This window comes from Psittacula echo (genome assembly GCF_963264785.1).
Source record: "Psittacula echo genome assembly, chromosome: 7".
In the NCBI taxonomy this organism is placed as follows: Eukaryota; Metazoa; Chordata; class Aves; order Psittaciformes; family Psittacidae; genus Psittacula; species Psittacula echo.
The window spans coordinates 14,103,520-14,127,559 of NC_137740.1; the positions used below are offsets into that span (position 1 = coordinate 14,103,520).

A 24,040-nucleotide genomic window follows, 5' to 3' on the forward strand; every position below is an offset into this window, starting at 1 on the left:
GCTCAAAACTTGCGGCAAAAATAGTATTTATATTCTTGATCCTTGGATTATCCAGGAGTCCAGAGTTTTACAACAAATACAGCCTCCAAAGCATGTAAATGCTGAAGTCAGCGAGCCAACCCAATAGCACTACTTCAGTTCCTCAGTCTTTCGCGGCTTTTGAGCAGCACGGCCTCTAAGAAACACTCCCACGTGACTATAGCTTTTGTGCACCTATAGCTTTTGTTTTCAGTCATATAAGGGATCTAACAAGCCCAGCTCCATATTGGCTGATTGGCAAACTGTTGATGAGAGGAAAAGCCACTGCCCTACTGAAGATGACATTAACCCATCTTCTCCCTTCCTGCACCTCTGGCTCAGGTGCATGACCTGTGAAGAGATTGCTCCCCCTGAGAAAGCAGTGGCTCCCCAGCCATGACCCACAGCAGAGGCTGTGATGGGACAGTTTTGGTCACTCTTGTTTCCATTAGTGGCAGGAAATGAAAAGAGGTGTCCATCAGACAACACGAAAAACTTACTTCTGATAGTGTCATTGGAGTTTTTGCTCATCCACCACATTCTGAAGTTATCATCCCACTTAGCCATAAATCACCACATTCCAAAGAGACCATTATTTCATAGAATCATAGAATAGTTAGGGTTGGAAAGGACCTTAAGATCATCTAGTTCCAACCACCCTGCCATGGGCAGGGACACCTCACAGTAAACCATGTCACCCAAGGCTCTGTCCAGCCTGGCTTTGAACACCACCAGGGATGGAGCATTCACAACTTCCTTGGGCAAACCATTCCAGTGCCTCACCACCCTCACAGTAAAGAACTTCCTCTTTATATCCTATCTAAACTTCCCCTGCTTAAGTTTTATTTCAGTCATTCTTGTACCAGAAGCAAAGAAACCTGTACAAGGCTGAGCTGCAGATACACTGTTCTGTTTACAGTGATGCTTAACATGCCTGCTGCTTTGCAAACAGTACAAAACTGTGCTGTGGCACTTTGTGCTCTTCAAGCTGTACAGAAAGGTACAGGAGCACCCTTCTATGCCTAATGTCTGCAAAGAGACGTGGAAGTTTATATATTTACCTTCCTAACAGCCTTTCTTGCTCTCCTTTCCTCATCTCTGCAGCAATTGAAATGTCCCTCCTTCTGGCAGGCCACTGCTTTTCTCAGTGTTTCCCTTCCTTAATCTAATCACATTTTTACAAGCACACTGAAACATCTGTCTTGAGCTTATTCTCTTTTTCTCTTTGGCTGGAGGTACCTGACAATAGTGTTTTCGCTTCTACCTCCCAGACTGCATGATCTTGAAGTATCAAATTCATTGCTTCTTTTCAAATACAATCGCCCCTCTTGAGGGAAGGGTGAAGAAATCTGGCTAGGGAAGAAGGGCATGGTGCAAGCTGTCTGTAGTTTGAGATCTCCATCTCCATTTATTTCTGGGCAAGGAAACACAAAATAAACTCTTATGCTCTGAACTTTAATGGGCAATAATGTATTTTGAGATGTTTTTATGTTTCATTGTTGTCTTCAAAAAATAATTTCTGGGAATGTATAGGTCCCAACCAGACCAAACTGACCATTTTTGCTTGTATGATAAAATTCCAAAATCTGACAAGCATTTTGCGTAGGAAGGCCATTGCATGGTGCTTTTAGTTGTTTACGTACCTTGAGATACTACTTGAAAGAATGGATTTAGCTGGACTGTACTACCTCACTGATGGATTAGGGAGAGACAAATTGTATCCACAGTATTCAAGATATGAGGGTAAGCAAAACCGTAACATATTTAAGAATTTTAATTTTTAAACAATTGCCATGTGGAGGGAGCTGTGAGTGTTACAACTCAAGACTGTGTCTCAATGGAAACAAATACAAGTTCTCCATCATTCTTGTCCATGTAATACTTTGCAGTTTGATTTTGTTTTGACCTTGATTTTATATTTTGGCTTATTCCTGTAATAACAGTTTTTAATAAAAATCCCATTTAGGCCTGTTTAATAGTCCTGAACTTTGATGGATAAGAGAACTTAAAAGTTACCTGTAAATTTAAGTTGTAACAGCCCAACTACATGATGAGAAACTGAGGCCTTTGTATCTCCAGCCTTATCTGTAGTATCATTAACTCCTCATTTGACCATGATCTCGCGCTCCAGTGGAGATAAGGTCCAAGGAGCACTGTTAGCTTTACACAACCCGGTAAGCACACGATGTCTACTGCTATGTGCCATGGCAGCGTTCCTGGGGGCTGTCCCCTCCCGAGCTACCTGTGTGCTGGTAAAGAGGGTGACCGGGCACACAGAAAGTGGGCACACAGAAACTGGGCAGATAGCTGGACACATAGAAAGCAGCCTGTAGGTGAGAACACATGCGCTCTCGGTTGCTCCACTCTCTGTGGCGGCAGAACCGTAGGCAAGAACTCACCCTGCCTGGCTGGGGTGGCGTGTTGCCGGGTCCTCCCTGAGGGAGTCACCTCTCTGCATCCCGGCACAGCAAGGCAGGATGCTCCGCGCTGGTGCGCGAAGGACGAATTCCCTGCACCTCTCTCTGCTCCTGCGGGGGCGGAAGGCCGGAGCTCGGGGTCACCACCGCTTCGGCACAGAGCCGGGCGTCCCCGGGCCGTCCGCTTCGCTCCGCAGCCTCCTCCAGAGGGGCCGGGCACGCCCCGCTGTGGCTCGGCGGGGACGCGCAGGTGCCGGGTCCCCGTGCGAACTCGGAGTCCCCAGGTCCCCTGCACAGCACGGGATGGGGGACGGGAAAGGGGGCAGCAGCGACCCCCGCGTCACGACAGCACTGTCCCCGCGGGAAGACGGGGGCAGGCAGCGGGACGCATCGTCAGCGGTCAGCGAGGGAGGGCGGAAGGCCGGGAGGGCAGGCGGAGGGAGGGCGGGAGGCGGGCGGCGCCGTGCGGGAGAGCTGGGGGGGCGGTGGCGGCTGGCCGGGAGGCAGCGGCTGGCTGGGTACCGTGCTGCGCCGCTGAGCTTCTCCCCGGTGCCGCGCAGGGAAGGAGAGGTGAGCGGCAACGGACCAGGGCGGTGGGAGCTCTGCAGGGTGCGAGGGCACAGGCAGGCGGCGCGGAGCCGTGTTAGCGCCGGTAACCGGCACCGGCCGGTGGCACTTGTGCCCTGCGTGGCGAGCTCGCCCCGCCCCTGGCGGTGGCGGCGGCGGCACCGGCGCGCACTTAAGGGCGCTGGCGGTGGCGAAGGACGGTGGGGGGGGTATGTGGGAGTGCTGGTGCTTCGGGCGCGCCCCCGGTTCACCGGCGATACCCACGTGCTCGCGCGGCTGTGGGGGCTCGCTCCCAGCGCGGCTGTCGCGCTACGGGGAGTTGGGACGGGACGGGACGGGACGGGACGGGACAGGCTCTGCTCCGCACCTCTCCCCTCCGCCCGGGAGCGCGCCGGCGGGTCTCCCACTCAGGCGTCCCGAACGGTGGAAGTACCGCTGGCTCCTGCGTGCCCGGTTTCTGATCCAGCTCGGTAGTTGGGAGACTTCAGCACTTCTGTGTGACAGGCGACCTGGAAGCCTGCTGTTTTTTCTGCATGGGAAGTTTTCACTAGCAGGAATGTCCTGAGAGTAGAGATGAGAGATAACGTGTAAAGTAACTTGCAGAATTGACTTCTGAGTGAGGGAGCGTCTAAAATGCAAGTTTGTGCCTCAGTGTGAGGGCACTGGGGAGTTGGAGACTTAAACGTTGGTTACGTTAAAGCTTTAAAACATTGGATTGTGAGAATTACTTGGAAAGTGCTAGGGCATTATTTTGAAAATAAATGCTTAACAGTGAGTAGAGAACTGGAGTGTGATTTTCATCTCTGAACATTCCAGTTTTGAGTATTTAACTTCTTACTTTGGCTGATAAATGCTTATTTATCATTATAGGATATCATCCAAGTTGGATAAAAAGATGTCGCAAAAACATTTGTTTATATATGTAGTTTAGCCACCAGAATATTTTGATGGTTTCTCTGATTATATGTACATGAGCATTATGTGTGTTATACATTATTTTGTATATCTTACTATGTGCAGAAACTATAAAGATACTGTACACTGTCTCTGCATTGTATAATACTTGCAGATAATTGTTTTATCCTGTGACTGATGCACTTAAAACATGATGCCATATCATATCACTCAGGAAAACAGAAAATTAGATTTGTACCACAGACTAATAATATGGAATTTCTTCTTCAAATGTCATTTGAACAGTGGCATGCCTTTTACACTGTGCGTATATTTGTTTTTAATATTGCAGATGCCTTTTGATTGCAAGACAGCTGAAATGTTTTGAGGGCTGCTTCTCCTTTCCTAACCATGAACAGTTCAAAATCACCAGGGCTGGCTGGATTTGGAATCTTGAAAAACACAACCTGCCACACGGAGAAGAAGATTTCAGTTTTCTTTTCAATAATCTTCATGACAGTGGGAATTCTGTCCAACAGCCTTGCAATAGCAATTCTCCTGAAGGCGTATCAGAGATTTAGACAGAAATCAAAAGCCTCCTTTTTGCTTCTCGCTAGCGGCTTAGTTGTCACAGATCTCTTTGGCCACCTCATCAACGGAGCCATTGCAGTGTTTGTGTATGCATCGGATAAAGACTGGATTCGATTTAACCAGTCCAACATTCTTTGCAGTGTTTTTGGCATCTGCATGGTTTTCTTTGGTTTGTGCCCACTCTTCCTGGGCAGTGTGATGGCTGTTGAAAGGTGCATTGGAGTCACTAAGCCAATATTTCACTCTACAAAAATGACTTCTAAACATGTGAAAATGATGTTGACTATGGTATGTCTATTTGCTGTTCTTATAGCTTTGCTGCCTGTTCTTAGGTTTAGAGCCTATCAAATTCAAGCATCGAGGACCTGGTGCTTCTATAAAACAGAACATGTTGAGGACTGGGAAGACAGATTTTATCTCTTACTTTTTTCTTGCCTTGGGTTACTGGCCCTTGCTGTTTCATTCTTGTGCAATGCAGTCACAGGAATTACTCTCTTAAGAGTCAAATTTAAAAGTCAACAAAGACAAGGCAGATCTCATCATTTTGAAATGATCATTCAGCTCTTGGCTATAATGTGTGTATCTTGCATTTGCTGGAGTCCATTCCTGGTAAGAGCCTAACATGTTTGCCAATTTTTAATGCACATCACTGTATAAAAGTTATACTTTTTTATCTCCAGGTTTTAAAGCACTTTAGCTGTGATAGCAGTTCCAGTCACTCTTCAATATGTTAAGTTTACAGCACATTGCCTGTAATGTATGTACCTGTGCATCTATAACAAAAATGAAATTTATTCTCCACTTCTGATCATAAGCAAAATACACTTGAGTAAGCTGAATATATCTAGGGAAAGTGAGGACTGTATTTCCTGTGCTGTGAAGGAGACAGTGGTAGCAGAATGGTGGCCAGCATAAATCAGAGCAGGTATTTAGCTTGTCCAAAAATTCAGTGAAATCTTTGAGTGGCAGGTCTGTTTAGTCTATACTGTGGTTTGTATTCTTTTTTATTTATGGTAGTGTGTTTGTTGTTGTTATTACTGTTTACTCCTACTTGTGAAGATAACAGTTAAGAATGTAAAAATCCTCTCCGTTAGCAGGATATTAAGGGCTTTGCTTTAAAGTCATATTAAAAACTAGTGGTTGGCAGTGGGTTAAAATAAAATTTGGTTTAGACCTGACCAAGCTGCGGTTTAGTCTAGACAGATGACTAGCAAAGCTGCTCTATGCAGGGGCCGTGCTTTTTCTGCTGTCCTGGCTGTAACTTGGCACTGCTTGCAGGTAACTGCTGTGACTCTTCCGGAGTGGTAAGTGTTGCCCATGTTAGCGTGCTCTCTGTCAGTGAGCAGGATCAAAGAAGCAGGATTACGATACAGGAAAGTATTTGATGGCTCCTGTTATATGATGGCATTATAAAACTGATACTAACTGTGCTCTTTTTGCTGTAGTAAACCTGACTGAAGAAAACTTTCTTTTACTGGGGTGAGAGAGGTAAAGTCACAAGTGATATGAAATCTTCATTTCCTAGAAACAAGGTCCTGTAGTTTTCCACTGATATGAATGAGGAGCAATTTTGATTTGAGCTTACAAATACAGAAATTTAAATCTGAGTTCTGAATCTGATCCAGCTATATCTCATCTCCTTACTGCCTACAGTATAGCATGGAGTTACCTGAACTAGTTCTAAATTAGATAGTGCTGTTAGCCTAGCTGCAGCAGTTGGGTGTATCTGGCAGGTAGCATTTAATTAATCCAGTATTGCAAACTTCATGGAGAGAAGTTTGGATATAGATCTCTGCATCACTGAAATACATAAAACCTCTTTCAGTTCTGTTCAACACACAGAGAATTTTTCTAGGCTTGCGCTGGAACATAGTTTAAATTCATGTTGGCTTTTGTCAGTGTAGTGGCTGTAGTGTATAGAGCATAATGTAAATCATCAGAACAGTATAGCAGTCTTTTGTGGTAAACTAACTTCCAGTTACTTCCAGACATCTGAAATTTGTCTGGGGCAAGCCACAGAATGGTTTTCAGGAAAAACAACTCAAATGATGGCTTTACTTTTCGTGAAAGAACTCAGTATATTATCCTCTGGTAACATTTATATATTTTCAGGTAAGATAACTGTGCTTAAAGGTTGGAATTAATTTGATTTTTTAAAAAATCTGTTGGGTGTCAAAGGAGTTATAGACTTAATTCAAAAGAGATCCTTAATTTTTTCAACATATGAAGGAACAATGAATTGTAACTACTGTGGTTGTTTTCTCAGTGTTGGTAATTTTGTTATGCTGTTCAATTTTTATTAATTATAACAACATAATTTTAAAAATCTTGACAATCTTTAATGAAATCACATTGCTACTTTTGTTAAAGTATTTAACTTCATCTGAGTTGTAGTTAACGATGACTTATTTCTAGCAGCAAATTTGTTTTCAGAGCTTTTTCAGAGTTTGGTGTTTTCATCAGCTGGTGATACAGTCCAGTGAATGACTTTTTGCTTAATTTTGTACTTAGTAGTTTTTGGGACTATATGGCTGTGGGAGGCGACAACATGAACAGTTCTGGTTCATTGGGTGGCAAATCTGCTGGTGCTCTCTGTGCATTCCAGGCTCGTGATTCTTTGCTTCTAGATCTCTTTCGAAACAAGGTGAGCTAATCAATCACCTAAATTAGGCTGGCAGTATGGAAAACGATTCTGCAATATGGACAAATTTATGTCAGAAAAGAGACGTGAAAAAGAAAGTTAATGTAAACAAAGTTCAAGGAAGTGCACAATTAGCCTTTTATGCAGATACTTCGATAGTCTGCAAAATGCAATGCAATGGGATATGGTCCTTGGTAGGCATTACCTTGCTTAGTTACTAGGATCGTAGAGTTTACATCAAAGTTAATTCTCTGAGTTACCCAGTCTTTGGTTTTTAGCATTCTATTCACTGAATACAAACAGAATTATGAGTGCGGTGTTAATTCATCAAGCTTTATTGGACTGCAGTGGTGCATATAAATGCAATGGAATAGCTTTGCCAGGGACATAGTGCTCAAGTGGTACAATAAAGAGATCCAAGGTTTATCCAGATGTCTGAATTATAATGAAGTGCTGATCAAAATCTACTTGTCCAATTTCTTGGAAACCTCTCAGGGCTTTTAATTTGTGAAATTAATAGTTTACCTTCTATAATATAATCAGCATATAGCAAAATAAATATTCCTTGAAATAAATAGGAGCAGGTGTTCACAGGTGAAATCATTTGGCAAAGTAGCAAAATACATACTTGTTTCAAAATCATTTGCTTGTTTATTTTTTTTCTCAAAGCTAAACCTAAAAGTCAGTGTCAGTCTTTGAATTGTGTCTTTTACCTGTATTCTCTATCCCAAATACGGAATGAAATGTTACGTGAGAGTGAATTGCCTCAGTATAAACCAAAGTGATTAGAAACCGAACCAACCTTTGGAAGAGAAAGTGGAGGATGGTGGTGCAGCTTATGGTGGGTTTGCAGATGCAGGACTTTGGATTTATTCTGTGTGATTTTTCTGTCTAATGGGGGTTTGCTTTCTTTATTTTTCTTCTGTTCTTAATCTGGTCTGGTACATCAGTTGTCATTTGTGTGTAGCTACCAAAATTAAGTCTATCCAATGCTGTAACCCAGCTGCAGATTGACTTCAATATTAGATTTTTTTTTTTTTTAATGAAGTTGTATATTCAGTCACTGTCCTGTGGTAAAATCACTTTTAGATGTCATTAGAGGCAGAAGACCCTGGATCATAGAATCATAGGATCATAGAATCATAGGATCATAGAATCATAGGATCATAGAATAGTTAGGGTTGGAAAGGAACGTAAGGTCATCTAGTTCCAACCCACCTGCCAGGGGCAGGGACACCTCACATTAAACCATGTCACCCAAGGCTCTGTCTAACCCGGGCTTGAACACCGCCAGGGATGGAGCATTCACTACTTCCTTGGGCAACCCATTCCAATGCCTCACCACCCTTACAGTAAAGAACTTCCTCCTTATATACAATCTAAACTCCCCCTGTTTAAGTTTGAACCTGTTACCCCTTATGCTATCACTACCGTCCCTAATGAATAGTCCATCCCCCGCATCCTTGTAGGCCCCCTTCAGATACTACTGGAAGGCTGCTATGAGGTCTCCACGCAGCCTTCTCTTCTCCAGGCTGAACAGCCCCAACTTTCTCAGCTTGTCTTCATACGGGAGGTGCTCCAGTCCCCTGATCATCCTCGTGGCCCTCCTCTGGACTTGTTCCAACAGTTCCATGTCCTTTTTATGTTGAGGACACCAGAACTGCACACAATACTTCAAGTGAGGTCTCATGAGAGCAGAGTAGAGGGGCAGGACCACCTCCTTCGACCTGCTGGTCACGCTCCTTTTGATGCAGCCCAGGATACAGTTGGCTTTCTGGGCTGCAAGTGCACACTGAAGATAGCTCATGTTAAGTTTCTCATCTACCAACACCCCCAAGTAATTTTCCGCAGGGCTGCTCTGAATCTCTTCTCTACCCAACCTGTAGCTGTGCCTGGGATTGCTGTGACCCAGGTGTAGGACCTTGCACTTGGGATGGTGTCATCATCCCAAATGGTGTCTAGCATGGAGGTGAACTTGACTTCTGCACCTGCTCAGTGGTAATGAACTTGTTTTGGTGCCTTTATATATGTGACCTCCATCTCATCTATTCCTCAAAAATGAGCAGCTTTTTCATTTTGTGCTGGAATTTTCATTTTCTGTGAGAATCTTTCCTTATAGAGGTAGCACAATCAGGGGTACTTCCTGCTTCTTGCCTTATGGGGGAATATTCATCTCAAAAGGAGATGAGTGGGAGGGAATTATCAAAAAAAGCAAAACAAGTGAAATTCATGAGTTTTCGGATAATCACTGTAGTCAATGGTTTGCAGAGACTCATTTGTATTAACAGTCAAATAATTTTCCTTTGTGAAGAGTAGTTCCAGGAAACCATGTTCTAAAGATAGTAGCATCAGCTTCTCTGGGTAGTAAGTCATCTTTTTTCATCCTTGCTAAAATCTTAGCCCTTTGCTAGGAATATGTGAATTTTGTTGGATAAATCTGGGCTCTAGGGATTGGATTCCCAAAACAAAAGGTTGTTCTGGATCACTGTGACAGGCATCTCTGATGAAATTGATTGTTATATAAAGCTGGTTTTGGCTGTGACTTGACATCTGGTCTGTCATGATACAGCTTGTTTTTGGAGCTGTGTTAATATGAGCAAATTCTGAGTTTGGTATGTCAAATTCTGTGGGCTTAAGGGATAAACATATTGTAAATCTTGGTTTTGGAGTACCAAAGTGAACTCCCTGTAATGGGCAAGAGGAATTTATTTCAAAGTGAATTTATCTATGGGAACAAATTATGATATGTAGAAATGTATAATTTTTTTCATGTGTGGAACACAGTCTTAGCCTGGGAAAAATACTTTTACATTCAAATTATTCGTAAGATCTCTTTCCATGCAGTTACCTGATTACTTTCATTTCAGTTTTACCTCCCCTCTACTGCGAAAAAATAGCCATTTCTAGTTTTCTTCTTCTTCCTTTTTGAAGGACTTCAGCTGTTTATTTCATATGATTAAATCATCTCTTATTCAGTTCCTTTTTTCACTGCCTCGATTAATTTCTAGCAGTCTCTTCTCGTGTCATTTCTTCCCTTTCCAGGTCGTTGCGCTAATTGTGTCTCTCTGAACTCACTCTGACTTCTTGTCCTCAGATTGTCTCACACAAGGAGGCTTGATGATTGGTTTTCGTGCACCTAGGGTTGCATTTAGCTTACAGTTTGCTGAATCACTTCAACCTAGAAGCTGCAGAGCTGGTCCTAGTGGTCCTTTTTGGTGAACATACTGTCGGAGGCGGTGAGAAGGGCAGCAGTGCACTAAGAGGGGGGCTCGCACTGGAAAATCCTTACCCCAGCCCACCCCACCTTCATTGCTCTGCTAGGTATTTCGGATGCTGAGATGGGCTCACGGTTGATGTGTACTGAAGGAAGTCAGTGGGTTGCAGGTTTTACACTTACTAAATTCTAGGCCATGTAGTTGCACAGTATAGGGTACTTTGTGGCAGCAGGCCGCAGTGCATCTCATTTACTGTTTTTGTATGTACAATCATGTATATATATGCATAGTGACACTTTGCCAGGAGTTCATACCCATGCTACCCTTGAAGCATCTCCCTTCGTTTGTGTTTTCCGTATTCTATAATAAGCTGGCAGTTAAAATTTCTGTTACACTACCTTATGCTTGTATGTGCAATGGGCATCAATTATATGAGCCCATTGTGTTATTAATCCTGTTTGTATGCCTTCAAATATTGCTGATTATATTGTCTCTGCAGTAAAATAGTTAAAAATTTGTCCCTTCTCTTGTGCTCTTGTGACTTTCATAATCCAAAAATGCAGTTTAGGAGAAGCAGACACAAAATGTCCCAAGATGCAGGTCCCTGCTTTGCTAGTGAGGCCTTTTCGCCATGTAAAGTCACTGCAGATCTCATGGGGGTCTGCTCTGCAGAAGCATATTCTCTAAGCAGGTTGTTAGTTAAAGCTGCAGTCTCCCTGAGCTCGTTGTGCCTGCATAAGCACTATCAACAAGAGTGACCACAAGAGTGATCTTTTCTTTTGAAAAATAATAAATTAGGCTTTCAATTTCCACTGATCTGTTCCTGAAGACTGAAGGAAATACTCTTAAACATGTTTAGCTAACCTTGCAGCATTGAATGCTGTTGTAAAAGTTACTTTCACAGGGGAAAACCACACTTTGTCTTTCTCAAGATTCAGATTTTAAAGAAGATAATAATTGATAATTACTATGTTCGTGCTGGCTTATGTCATTGAATTCTTGTCATGTTTTTCAAGAATGTTTGTCTGTTGACACCATACAAAAATGGGATGTGTTGTCAGAGTAAAGAAGATGTGGTTCAAGTTGGGTCTGGGCTATCCTTCATACCCTGCCTGTGGCAGGCTGACGGACGTAGCAGAGTTGACCTGCTGCAGGCCCTCCTCAGGAATGCCCATTGGATGTTGTCATTACATCTCTTAGGCTGGGTGCAAGCCCACCTCAGGAGCCCACTTCTGCCATGGCAGCTTTAATAAATGAAACAGTTTCATAGGGAAAGGAAAAAAACTTTTTGCTAGCAGGCCTGCTAGATATGCCTTTTTAGTCTGCAGCATTGATACAGGAATGATTATTGTCAGCTATAGGTTGTTACTTCTCTTCCAGGCTTTGGTGTGTCAGAAGAGGTCAAATCAGGAGCAGTGTTTGACTGAATAAAATGCTAAGTTCCTCTGTAAAGAAAGCCATGTCATACAAGTGTCATTTCAAACTACACTAGAAAAAGAGCTCTCACTCACCCTCATAGCGTAGGCTTTGAATTGCTTGCTGAGTTTTTCAATAGAATGTGAACACTGCGCAAATTCAGTTGTAATTCTTGCTTGAGTTCCTCCAAATGAGCTTCTCATACTGAAGGTTAAATTGCTGAAATGTTAGCGTCATTCCTAATATTACAGCCCAAAAGCTATTTTGAAATAAATAACTGATTTTAGGGGTTAAGAGGAAAAAGAGCACTCATTTTGATTGATGTTTTGTTATTCTCATGACAGAGGTGTCTCCTTAGCTTAGTTTCCTGTGGAATAAAGTTTAAGCAGCAGCTCAGACAATTCGAATATGCTTTTGTATGTCACCATGAAAATATTACGTGGGAAAACATTGCAGGAATTTTCAGAGAGAATAACAAAGTTTAAAACAAAGCATTTAAAAATTCGATCCATCTATTCAGATTTGTTTCTGTGATACTAGACACCCTTGAATAAGATGTTCATGCCTTTTTCTAGTGTTGGCTGTAGAGATTTTTCTTCTGTTTTGGATTTTTAGGAAGCACAACTGGCAAATTTACTCCAGATTAGAGGAGAAATTAAAGGAGCTCTGTTTGAGTATGCCCACCCAAAACAATACTGAATTTCAAAGGTACTGTTTCAGTGTTCGGAACTGACCTGTTCCTATTTTAATTTTTTACAGTTTGTAGAGCTCTTACAGGCCTTAGACTTTCTGAGAAATATGAATCATTAAAAAAAATGTTTTTAAGTGTGGGTCAGGGCTTAGTTTATCACAGAGTGCTTAGAAACTCTATATTAATTGTGGCTACTTTTGTAATTCAAGAGTTGATCTCCCTCTAACTGAAGTCAGGAAGCTAAGCAGCTGAGAAAAGGAAAGAACTGGAGCAGAAATGGGTGGTTGTCAGCATATTGTCCTGCAGAAGTGATATGAACCAGGGAAAGAAGAGCTGAGATTGACAGATTGTTCTTTACCAGAGTCTTTTGGGGAAGCATAACTGTAGTTTTTGTTATCTGTGTTTACTTGTGCTGTTTGGGAAAACTTAACGTAAAGCCTTTTTCTGAAAATGCAGTGCTGCCAGAATGCAATTAGATTGTTTTGTTTGGAGGGAAAAATTAGGGAAGGCAGGTTTCCAGTAGTGTGAGAACACTGCATTTCCAAAATAGCGTGGACCTGATTTTCTTTCAAAACTGCTTGCTGCTTGTTTTTTAAATTTATACTGTATATATGGAATTAAACCATAAAGACCTATACACTGAAACACAATTTTTTGTTAAAAATAGATTTCAGTGACTTTCACAGAAAATTTTGCCTTTTTTTTTTTCAGCTTTGAAGTTGCCATCACAAAAAATCAAAATTAGAAAATTTCAGCCAAATAAATTTGCCATTTATAACCTCCTCTTACTTACTCGGTAAGTTTTTGCATTCTGTGCCTGATCTTAAGAAGTAAGTCAATTTGACATAAATTCCATTTTTGCTTGATGAAAGAGAATTATTTGTATTTCCTATATATTAAAACTTATTCAGGCCTTTCTTGCTTGAAAATATCAGACAATACATAGCCATTTCTGGAAAATGTCATACACGGCATAACCATTTTTGGATGGTTATTTTAGGAAAGCTCTCTTTCCTGACTATCTGAAGACTTTAAATAGTAAACTTGCTGCTGAAAAGTCTCTGGAACAAATGCACTCACATGGCACAACTCCAGAAAGTTCTTCATCCTCCCCAGGTTTAATGTGACAGACATCAGGGTGGGATATACATTCACACATTCTGTGAGATATTTATTATGGTGTTAATTCACAATCTTAAGTTTTGTGTGGTGATTATAAATGCTTTCTAGTAGAAGTCTCAGGCGTAGCGTAGAATCAGTTCATGTCTGAGAGAGTGCATTACTTGGATACTTTTCTGGGTAACGCGCTGTTTAGATTTAAAACAGAGCAATAATTATAATTTCCTGTGCTTTTAAGACTTAAATTTTACCTAAAAATATCCAGAAATTGCTGAATTGCAATTTAGGTTACAGGCTTTCCTAAGGAGGAAGGTGCCTGTTTACTGTGCGTGCAGGTTGCCCAGCAGAACAGGAGAATGATCCCCTCGTGGGTTTTGTGTATGTGTGTTTAGAAATAGTAATGGTTAGGTAGCAGAATATTGCAGAAAGGGTTTACCGGAGTTACAGTGAAGTTTTAGTAACTGCCTTGCATTTTTTCAGATTCATTCTCATATAGGATGAAACAAAAGAGCTGGGTGTCTGAATGAACCTGAGTTGCATTGTAGGTAATACACTGTCTCATGCTGAAGGGTTGCTCTTATCTATGCCAGACAGAGCAGGGAGTGAAGAACAGCTCGTAAGTTTGCTCTTAGCTCCAATTTTTAATGAGCTGTGTGAAGACCTCATTCAGAGACACGTGCTGAAGGGTGGGTTTGAATGGCACTGGAGTAGTGTTTCTGCGTAATTTCCTCAAAGAAGACTGAAGATGAGCCTTTGTGTAAGGAATATCCTGAACTGAGGTTTTTAAGGCATTTAGACCTTGATACTAAACTCACAGAAACCAAAGATTATTTTGTAATTGGAGAAATAGAAGTCACTGACTGATCTCCATATGGTCCCCTATCTGCTGTCCTTGACCTGTCTGCTGCCAGATGCCTCAGTGGCTTGAACCCTGCACAAGCTGGCTGTGCACAGGCTGCATGACCACCACCAGGTTACAGGTTTGAGGGAGGATGTAAAGGATGTAGTGAGTCTGCCCACAAGCAGCTTTGTCACCCATGTGACCAACATCAGGATATGAGGACATGAGGAAGACTTTTGTTCTGGCAAGGATGTGGCCAGCTGTGTTCCCATCTGCCTCACTGCTTGGAAAGGTTTCTAAAGAGAAAGTGAAGCAGGAAGAAGGTGAGGATTCATGTAACTGGTAGTAACTTGTTTTATGATTTACAGTTCATTAGTGATTTGGAAATAAATTTGAATCCACCTTTTACCATGAGTGTGTGTTTGCAGAAGTACTAAGAAATAAATCACTCTTCAATGGAGATTTGAATTTTCTCTTCCCTCTTCCACCTAAAAGGTGCTGCAGCTGTAGAGAGTCCCTTTTAGTTTATTTGCTAACATTATTAAAAAAAAAAGGCAAATCATATATTCCAACTTGGTAAATAGGTTGCTAATTCATTAGCCTTGATATTTCTGTTCATAGCTTCTTAGCGTACTTCTTCAGAATGATAGATAGAATAAGCCACTTTAATAAAGGTGATTTGAAGAAAAAACACCATGAAAGGAACACATCACATCTTTCTTCGCCTGCAGGCAGATTTTTACATACTGCAAATCAAGATAGCACCAGGTGACTATGACTCCAGTCCTTCAAGATGATTTCATTTTCCTCCACTGTGTACGTTGCATACATGGTAAATGTAAACATACGTAAAATATAGTCACAAATTAATAGATTTTTCCCCCCCCTTCCTTATTTTCCCTCTATACCCATGTAATAAGCACCATAATTTCTCAGATAATTAAATTGAAGATTTGACTCCACTGGTAGGCAATAGAGTAGGTTATTTTTTAGACCTCTTGTGACTTGAGGTCTTGCTGGCTTGGTCACATGTCAAAGCCATCTGTCCCCCTGAATTCTAGAAGAGGTGAAAAGGCCACTGTATATTATGACTGTGACATTCTTCTTCCTTTTTTTAACACCTCCAACATGTATGGATATCTTTGGGTTTGGTGGTATTTGCCCTGAAAGCCTGCATGTATGTGCCATTCATTCCTCTGAAATTGGGGATTGACTTGTCCAAGGAAACCTTAGGCAGTTCAGCGTGATTCTTGGCTTAGACAAAAGTAACGAATCTGAGAGAAAAAAGTAGCCAGGTAAGAACTGGCTGAACCTGCATTCCCTATAGAATAAATTTTTTTTGCTTTCAGAGATGTAAGTGGAAGATTTGCCTCTGGTTGCTGAATCTAGACTGCATCTTTCCTCAGACACGTAAAGTGTAGGATGACTTTAGTAGTGATGCAGCATGAATGTGGTGATATTTGATCAGACAGTTCACTTCTAAGCTACTGATTTGATCCTGTGCGTAACGGTAATTAAGTGCTGAATTCAGTCTATAATCATGGATCTTTTTTCCTCTAGGTTGTTTGTATATTGTCTCTTTTTTTCTGTATTCAGACAGTTGCCTTCCTCCCTGGTGTTATGTGTTTGTGATTCTTGTGTATTTGTAGGGTATTAGTGAGAGAAGTTCTGTTGCTCTAAAATCAATATTTATTTAACCAGTAAAAATGTGATTGTTTTTAAATGAGTGTGAAAGCCTTGAAAAAGCAAAGCAATAAAAGAGAAGTAATAGGCTATTTCCAGGGTTTGGAGCTTTACTCAACTGGCCTTAATGGAAGAACAAATAGATCCTGAATACATACAGGCCTTACATCCCTAAATACTTATTTGATTTATTTGTGTTTCTCAGGATAATCCTTATTATGCAGGATCAGAAGTACTCTGTTGTTTTCTGGTCCCAAGAGGTCTAGCAGTTGTCTGTAAGTAAAGACTCTTTCAGCATTGATAAGTAAATAATATTTAAATTTTATCTGTAAATTTTTTTTCTTGTGCAAGAGGTTTTTGTTACAGACATTGTTGATAGGCAGCAATACAGAGTATTGGAATATGGAATATGGAAGCAGGCTTTCTTGTAACTTTAAAAATATGTAGCTCAGGAAACAGGTTGTTTATTTGACTGTGGTAGGGACATTATTTCTTTTCGTTATGGATTGAGTCATCTCTTTTCAGTGCTGAAATCTTCTATATTCCTATCCATTCTGCTTTCTTTCAAATGAGTTAATTAAGCCGTGGGAGCAATTACATTGTCAGCTAGTTGAACCAAATTATTTCTAATTTTGAGAGGGAGGAAAGAAAAGCATGAAAAAGGAGTGTCAATCCAAGACAGAAATAATCTGGGTTCTTTTAGAGAAACAAAGGTGACCTGGAATGCTTCATTCAAGTCCAACCTGAATTTACGTTACAGCAAAACAGATGTAAATATGGAAAATGGAAACTTCACCTTCAGTTAATGTTCGTAAGTTGATGCATACAAAGAAAATACTTCTGTTTATGAGGCTTATTTCAGAATTGCATTCCTGCTTTATACAGGGCATGATAATGCCAAAGGCAGTTGATAAGATACAAATAGTGAGTATAACATTGTGGCACTTTATGTTTGTTTGTTTTTTTTCAGTAATTTCGACCAATTCTTGCATACATAAAAATCTCATTTCAAATGATGTTTCCAAATGTTTGCTCAGAAAGTGTATTGCCATCCATAAATATTTTGCATAGAGCTGTAAAAACACAGATGGTGAAAATGTCACACTTGACTCTAATGGCACAGTAATGGAGTGCAACAGACTGTGAGTCCTCTGCAGACTTGAGCCTGTGCGAGGAGAGCAGAGAGCTCGGAAGGACGGAACAGCCTCAGTGAGGAGGGTTCATACGTCAAGATCAGATAGAGCTGAGCTGCTGGCTGGCAGGCACCCATGGAGCTGTAGTTTAGTGTAATGGCTGCACTGTCATATATTTGCTGCTACACTGCAGCCCTTTCTTTGGCTTTCAGTTGTAGTGAGCTCTGCCCTACCAGTTCAGAGGGGTACTTGAACATGCTGTTGCAAGGCTTTGATGTTGCCAACATGAGAAAAGGCACATGAATCCTAACTGGTACCATGTTCATGAAGTGAAGCATCTTGTGCTGGTGAGAAACTGCCTGGTCACAGAATCAACTATGTCTGAGAAAGGAATGTTAGAAACTATTTTCATTTGCTTTGTGGAAAATGATGTGTTTTCTTGTTTGCTCTGTACTTTTTTGACTTTTATCACAGCAGTAGTGCTTTGGAAGCACCTCTAAGCTCTGAATGCCTTTAGCTTTACAATACCTTCAAAAGGTTTACGCAGCTCCATTTTAAGGAAGGTAAATATGAAGCACATGGAGGCCAAACAAACTTCTACAAAATGTAGAAGTTTTGTAGAACTTCTACAAAAAGAAGATTTTTCCCCAAGTGAATAGTGATACAGTGGATCTATTGTTAATTTTGAGTATAATTTTTTTCACAGGAACGTACATGAGAGAAAAGGGGACTCCTTTATTTTGGTGCTATTTGTCAAAAGCTGATCCTGCAAAACTTTACACATGGAAGTATTATGTATCCCCTTTAAAGTACCCTCTACCCCTCCACCCGTAATGTGGAGGAAAACTTGCTAATGCATTTTGTCTTCTCCAGATCCTTTTTAAATACACATTTTTTCATAAAATCACTATGCTCAGTTAAAATTTACGTGCTGTGCCAAATGATCATCTGGTATAGAAATGTTGGAGGTATGGTTTCTGTTTTTCTTTTAAAAAGGGAAAAGAAATCATTAAGGGAAAAACATGTTGCAGATCTGTAACAGAAAAAGCATTTTATATGGCTTAAGTATGTGCATGTACTAACATTTTGATGCAGAAGTGGTGCGGTACATATTTTTCTTGGAATCCCTTGCTTTTAAACTGACATATAAAATCACATTAAAAAAAACCAGCATACTCAGCTTTGTTGCAACAAAAGCTTGGTTATATACTGGAAAATGTACATAGCAATGATACGCTATCAATGATTTGCTGTCAGTGTTTCTTTCCTAATGGCTGTTCTTCGGAGATATAAAATGGTACATAAAATGTGAAGGCAGAAACGTTCTGATTTTTCTCTCCCCCTCTTTTGCAAATTTTTTCTGGAAGTTTATAGAGTACTACAAAGTATTATATTCTGTCAGCTCTTGCCTGTAGCAGACTGCAGCTTCTTTTTAGCATATATGGATAATGGAAGTTCCAAAAAGTTCTGGAAATTGAAACTAATTATATATTTTTCTTTTACATGGAGTGGGACGTCATCAGTGACAAAATATGAGCACTCTGCAAATCCTGAAAAAAACATGACCTTTCTTCCATTAGTGGAAATTCTCATAACTGCTTGTAATAAAATGCAAAGGAAGAGGAAGAGGTTTGGGAGGGTCTGCAAGGTTCCCATAGGGAGCTGGAGCCTGAAGGCTGAGCTACAGAGGAAGATAATTTCTTGCTTTTGCCTGCTCTGCTTTCCATGACAATCTCTTGGTGACTGGTTTTTATTCACTTTCCTGAAGTCAAGGCTAGAACCTGGATTTAGAACTTATGTGCTGAAATACATCAAAGTAGCATTACAGTTTGTCTTATTTCCTAACTAGCTGTAAAGTCTGTTGCTTGTTTTGACTGGCTGTCCTTTAGTACAACCAGGAATGTGACTAAACAGCACTGCCATTTAGCATATTAGTTGTTCTCATATAATTGAGATCCAATTGGAAAGGAAATAAAAATCATGCTGTTTATATTTGGAGAGTGGTGTGAAGCTTTGGAGGGATTGTTTTTTAGTTTGTTGCGCTGGGCTTTGTCCCTAAGGGAAATGGCAATCTCTGATGCTATCTGCTATATGCAAAATAGTAGAAGTCAACAATTTCAAAATGTTTTTGAAACTTTTCCATCAGACTTCCTGGAACTTGCAAAGTGGGCTTTGGTTTTAGTGAAACCTAAAATGGGACAAAAAGGATGGAGAAGTTGGATGTATTGTGTCAAATCCTTGCTTGACACAAATTTGATTTCTCTGTATTTGTTTTTAGGGACAGGGAATTCTCAGATCTTTCCTTAAATCACCAAGGACTACAATGAGTCAGAATAACTTTCTATCTTACAAGCAGGCCGTCTTGGTTTGGAAAGTCACTTTTACAGTTATACTTTTATAGTTACTTTCCTAATGAAAGTTTGAATTGTATTGCTTACTTTCTTGTTTTGCTTTGCAAACCAGGCAGACATACTACAGCTGTGTTCATATAAACATTGTATAACTCAGCAAAGTGCTACTTGGATTTTTACGTTTCTAAATATGTTAGAAAATGTCATCAGTTACATTTATTTACCAGCTGGGGATTAATTTTTTGAGTCATAGTGCTGAATCTGCATGAATATTAAATTCTGTTGTGGAGATCAAAGGCAAGTAGACATGATGCAACCACATTGCCTCTTTCCACTTCCCTACTTGTGTACTGCTGGCTACAGAGGACAGGATTCCTTCATCATCCTTCAAGTGTCCTCTCTGTGCCCCCAAAGGAGGTCCTGCTCTCAGAAGTCAGCTTAGTACTGCAGCAAGCTCTGGTTGCAGTTTCTGAGCCGGTTCAGTGGCACGACTTACTTGCACCTAGGGAGTAAATATAGACTGACTGCATGTTTTGCTTCAATGATATCCTTTATTGAACAGCTGGTAGTGTATTAGGCCTTTTTATTGTTATGATTTCAAACTGACTTTGGAATAGCATTTTAAGAATTTAAATTACAAAATTAGCCATGAAAATGTGATACGAATAATAATTTATATTGGCCTCTCTCCATTCTACCTCTCTTCAGCTGCAGTTTAGGGTCTTGTTCTAGAAATCATCAGATGACTTCAGAAAGGCTCCAATAGGCAGGACGTAGTCTTCTTTTTGCCCTGTCTTTGCATGCAGTTGACTTCATTTGTGTGCAGGTTTCTTATGTGGTTTCTCAGAAGACATGGAAAACCTTCCAGTAGAGTGCAGGCTCTTTGGAAGAGTGAGAAGCTATCTCATTTCATACTCAGAGAGAGTGCAATGGTTACATGTCTGTTGCTACTGCTGCTTTGCCACAAGTGTTTTAGGATAAAAATGCTCATGCTTGGGGTTCAGCTGAGATTCTCTGTCTTACTCCAGGCCTATGGGGAAATCTTAGCCTCTCAGAACTTCAGAAAGTTGGGATATCATTTTATGTTGGTTTTAGTGAAACAAGAAATGAAACCTTTTTCAATTTCTGCATAACACTACCAGATAATAAAAATTGGATGAAAAATTTATATTTTATGAAACAAAATGTATAGATAATATAGATTTATCGTATTAATTCCAATATATGGATTCACAGCTGAGCTGCTTAGGCATTTAGCTATGTACATAGCCCCTATTTCTGAGTTCAGATGCATTATTTTTTATATGTCCAGTATTCAGAAGAGGTAACTTAAATGCTTTGGATGAAGCTTCTTAAAGTATTAGAATTCATAAAATTAGATATCAAATTTCTTATTGTCCTGATTTACTGTATGTAAATCCATAATCAAAACAGAGGTACTTTATGTTGAGCCAGCAAGTTGAACAGCAGATGAATGGATTCATTTAGAGGTGATTACTACTAAACAGAAAGGAATTTCACAAATTTGCAAAGTAATGTGAGAAAACAATAGTTTTACAAAATCTGGATGGAGCTACTTTTCCTAGATGTCAACATTGAGTGCTTCCTCTTCTGGGCATAAATTGCATTGGATTTGTCATTTGTTAATTTTGCAGACTGCAAGAGAAGAACAACATATTAATTTTGAACTACATCAAGATTAGGAAACTAGATATCTGTATTAAGTCAAGCATGTGGTATATTTGGTAAGGAGGTTGGTCTATGAGCTCTATTGTGTCATCAGTTGCTGCTCAGTCCTACTTGCATGAGTACAGACTATTCTGTCTGAGTTTAGCTTGTGCTATTGGACCTCTAATAAATAAAGTGTAGGACTGTCCTGAGAAAACATCCCATGCAGAAGCCAAAGGAGTTGTCCAAGTCTGGGTGGGCTGCTGATGTCAGAAAGGAATGCGCCCATTGGATGTGGGGTGAAAAGCAGATTCAGGGAACTGACTTGGAAGTGTTTGTGTTGGCTCGGTGCTCAGACATTCCTCCTCCTCCTCCTTGCAATGGTTCCCAGCTGTGCTTCTGCCAGTCTTACCAGCTTCTTTAGGAATGTTCCTCAGGGTTCTCTTTGCTGCTCTTCTAGATGGCCATACAGAAACTCTGCATCAATGCTTAATCAAGCAAGTATAGGCTCCTTTTATGTGTTCACTCCCACCCAAGTTTATACTCAGGTGTGGTGAACTGCAAGCTATAAGTAGGGCCTAGGAATACAGAGAAGCCTTTAAAAAGGAGTATAATAGATTTGCTGGAATCTTGAACAGTAGTTCTCTCTCTTCATTTATTGTTATTTTTTAGTGAGCTTTGGGGAGGTTGTCTGTTGGGCTTTTTAGGTTTGTTTTTTTTTTTTTTTTTTTTATGAAGTATCTTAGTGAAAATATGACTTTCTGCACTTGCACAGACTGATCCTACCTCTAGCACTCAATAAATCAGTGTACTCGTAAAATCAGTTATAAAATATCCTGTTTCTTTGTTAAATAGCTATATTGCTTTAAAGGCTTTGGAACTGAAAGCCTTAATTGTGTTTCATCTTTCTACCAAAAAAGTCTTCGTGTGCTTTTAACATTAATAATAGAGAGAGATAATTTACCGTCTTCTGGCAGGTTCCTGGCTTTGCAGAGTCACGCTTTCTTCACACAGGAACTCAGGCTACAAAACCTCAGTGGCAGAAGCCTGTACAGGCGGTGTTTCAATATGGTTGGTGTTTCACTATGGTTGGTGTTTCAAAGCCCAGGTTGCAGCTCTGCAAAGTGGGGAGGCCACCCACAACTTGCTGGGCTGGTGTAGCTCTTGGGTATCCTGTGTTGGAAGCAGTCTGAGCTATACTGGAAGGCTAATACTTCCACTCACGTGAAACTGTTGGCTCTGGCAGCGTTGTTGTTGTAGGTCTGTCCATGGGCAGCACCTCTACAGGTGAATGAAACCCTCTGTGTCTCCACTGGCAAGCGGAGGGATATTTGTGGCCTTTGTAACCATGGCTTAATTTTTCCTAGAAACCTCTAAACCCTGTAGTGTCAATAAATTCTGTTTTGTTGCAGCTTAAAATGTGTGAATCTTCCTGATGAAATCAAAGTGCTATATTCCTTATGCAGACTTTAATTTGAAAATGTGGAAAAATAAATAACTTTCATAAAAAAGATCATAAAATGATCAGCCAGTAGCTTCTGTAATTGAAAAACCCATCTCTTGGAACAGTCTTAGCGTGCTTTTTTAGCTTAAATTCTGGGTAAGTTTTTATTCCTTGCTCAAATCAATTACTGGTTTTGAGGGGTATTCTCTGGCTGGTTGCCGTCTTCTGCTCAAGTTTCGGCAGAGACACGTGTTTATCGTATGTACATTGGGATTTCTAGGATTATGAATGTTTGCAATTGGGATGCATTGATGATGTCAAGGTGTGATGATTAAAGAAAATGTTGAAATTTCACTTGTTTACATGCTCTCTTGTTGTATTTTTTTTATGATAATTTTAAAATGTTCAATTTTCAGGTAACAATGGCTAAAATTGGGATAAATGAGAGTCGTTCAAAGGAGACCTGTGAAACAATACTTTTCGCTCTTCGAATGGCAACGTGGAATCAGATTTTAGATCCCTGGGTGTACATTCTTCTCCGGAAAGCTGTGCTTAAAAACCTGTACAAGATCACAAGGGGATGTTGTGGTGTGCACATCATAAACTTACACATGTGGGAACTCAGCTCCATCAAGAATTCTTTGAAGGTTGCAGCAATATCTGAGTCACCAGTAAGTTCCAAACAAATAAACCTACAGCCGCTCGGCAATACAGGGCATTAAAGTTAAACACAATGTATGGAGAGATGATGGAGGCAGCTCTCATACATGGGCAACATGTTAAAATTAATTCCAAGGCTCAGTGGTTTGGCACTTGTTTAAGATCTTGAGCGGTTTGCTCTTGCTGCTAACCGGTTCGATACTGCTACTCCGAAAGACGAACTTGAATGTTTTAATTCCTTTTAGAATACATCCCTTCCAAAACTGGCAGTAGAGCTATGAATTGTCCTGTATTCCTCTTTTCCAGGTATTAAAGTGAACAGGGTTCCTTATAACACTCCCCTGCCAAATCCTTTACCTTAGCAGGCTTCTTAAGAACACATGCAATTGTGAAAGTCATCTCCAAGGTGATTTTTTGAAAGGGATAGATTTTATCTACCAGTGATACCCTCAGATATTTTGCAGAGTAACTGCTTCCTAGGGCGAACTCCAGAATCCTTTCCGTAAGGGTATTCTTTGCTTTTAGGCATTGAATTTCCAGTTAGATATATAAAAGGCATTTTGTTTGTGCCCAACTTATTAAATGATCAAATTTGCATGGTTCATTGACTTGACCTCTTAGTTATTTACTGTTCCATGAATTTTTGAGAGAGCTGCAGACTTCATCAGCTTAGGCATTCCTTTCAAATCTC

At 40.5% G+C, this 24,040-nt stretch overlaps 1 protein-coding gene across 1 annotated transcript; it reads left to right on the forward strand.

Moving 5' to 3' along the window:
* Positions 1-4,307: 4,307 nt before the first annotated feature.
* Positions 4,308-23,411, forward strand: PTGFR (prostaglandin F receptor; the record flags this gene model as incomplete). Its single annotated transcript, XM_080623255.1, has 2 exons — positions 4,308-5,096; positions 23,106-23,411. The coding sequence occupies 2 exons, from the start codon at positions 4,308-4,310 to the stop codon at positions 23,409-23,411; spliced, it is 1,095 nt and encodes a 364-aa protein (XP_080479381.1).
* Positions 23,412-24,040: the final 629 nt, after the last annotated feature.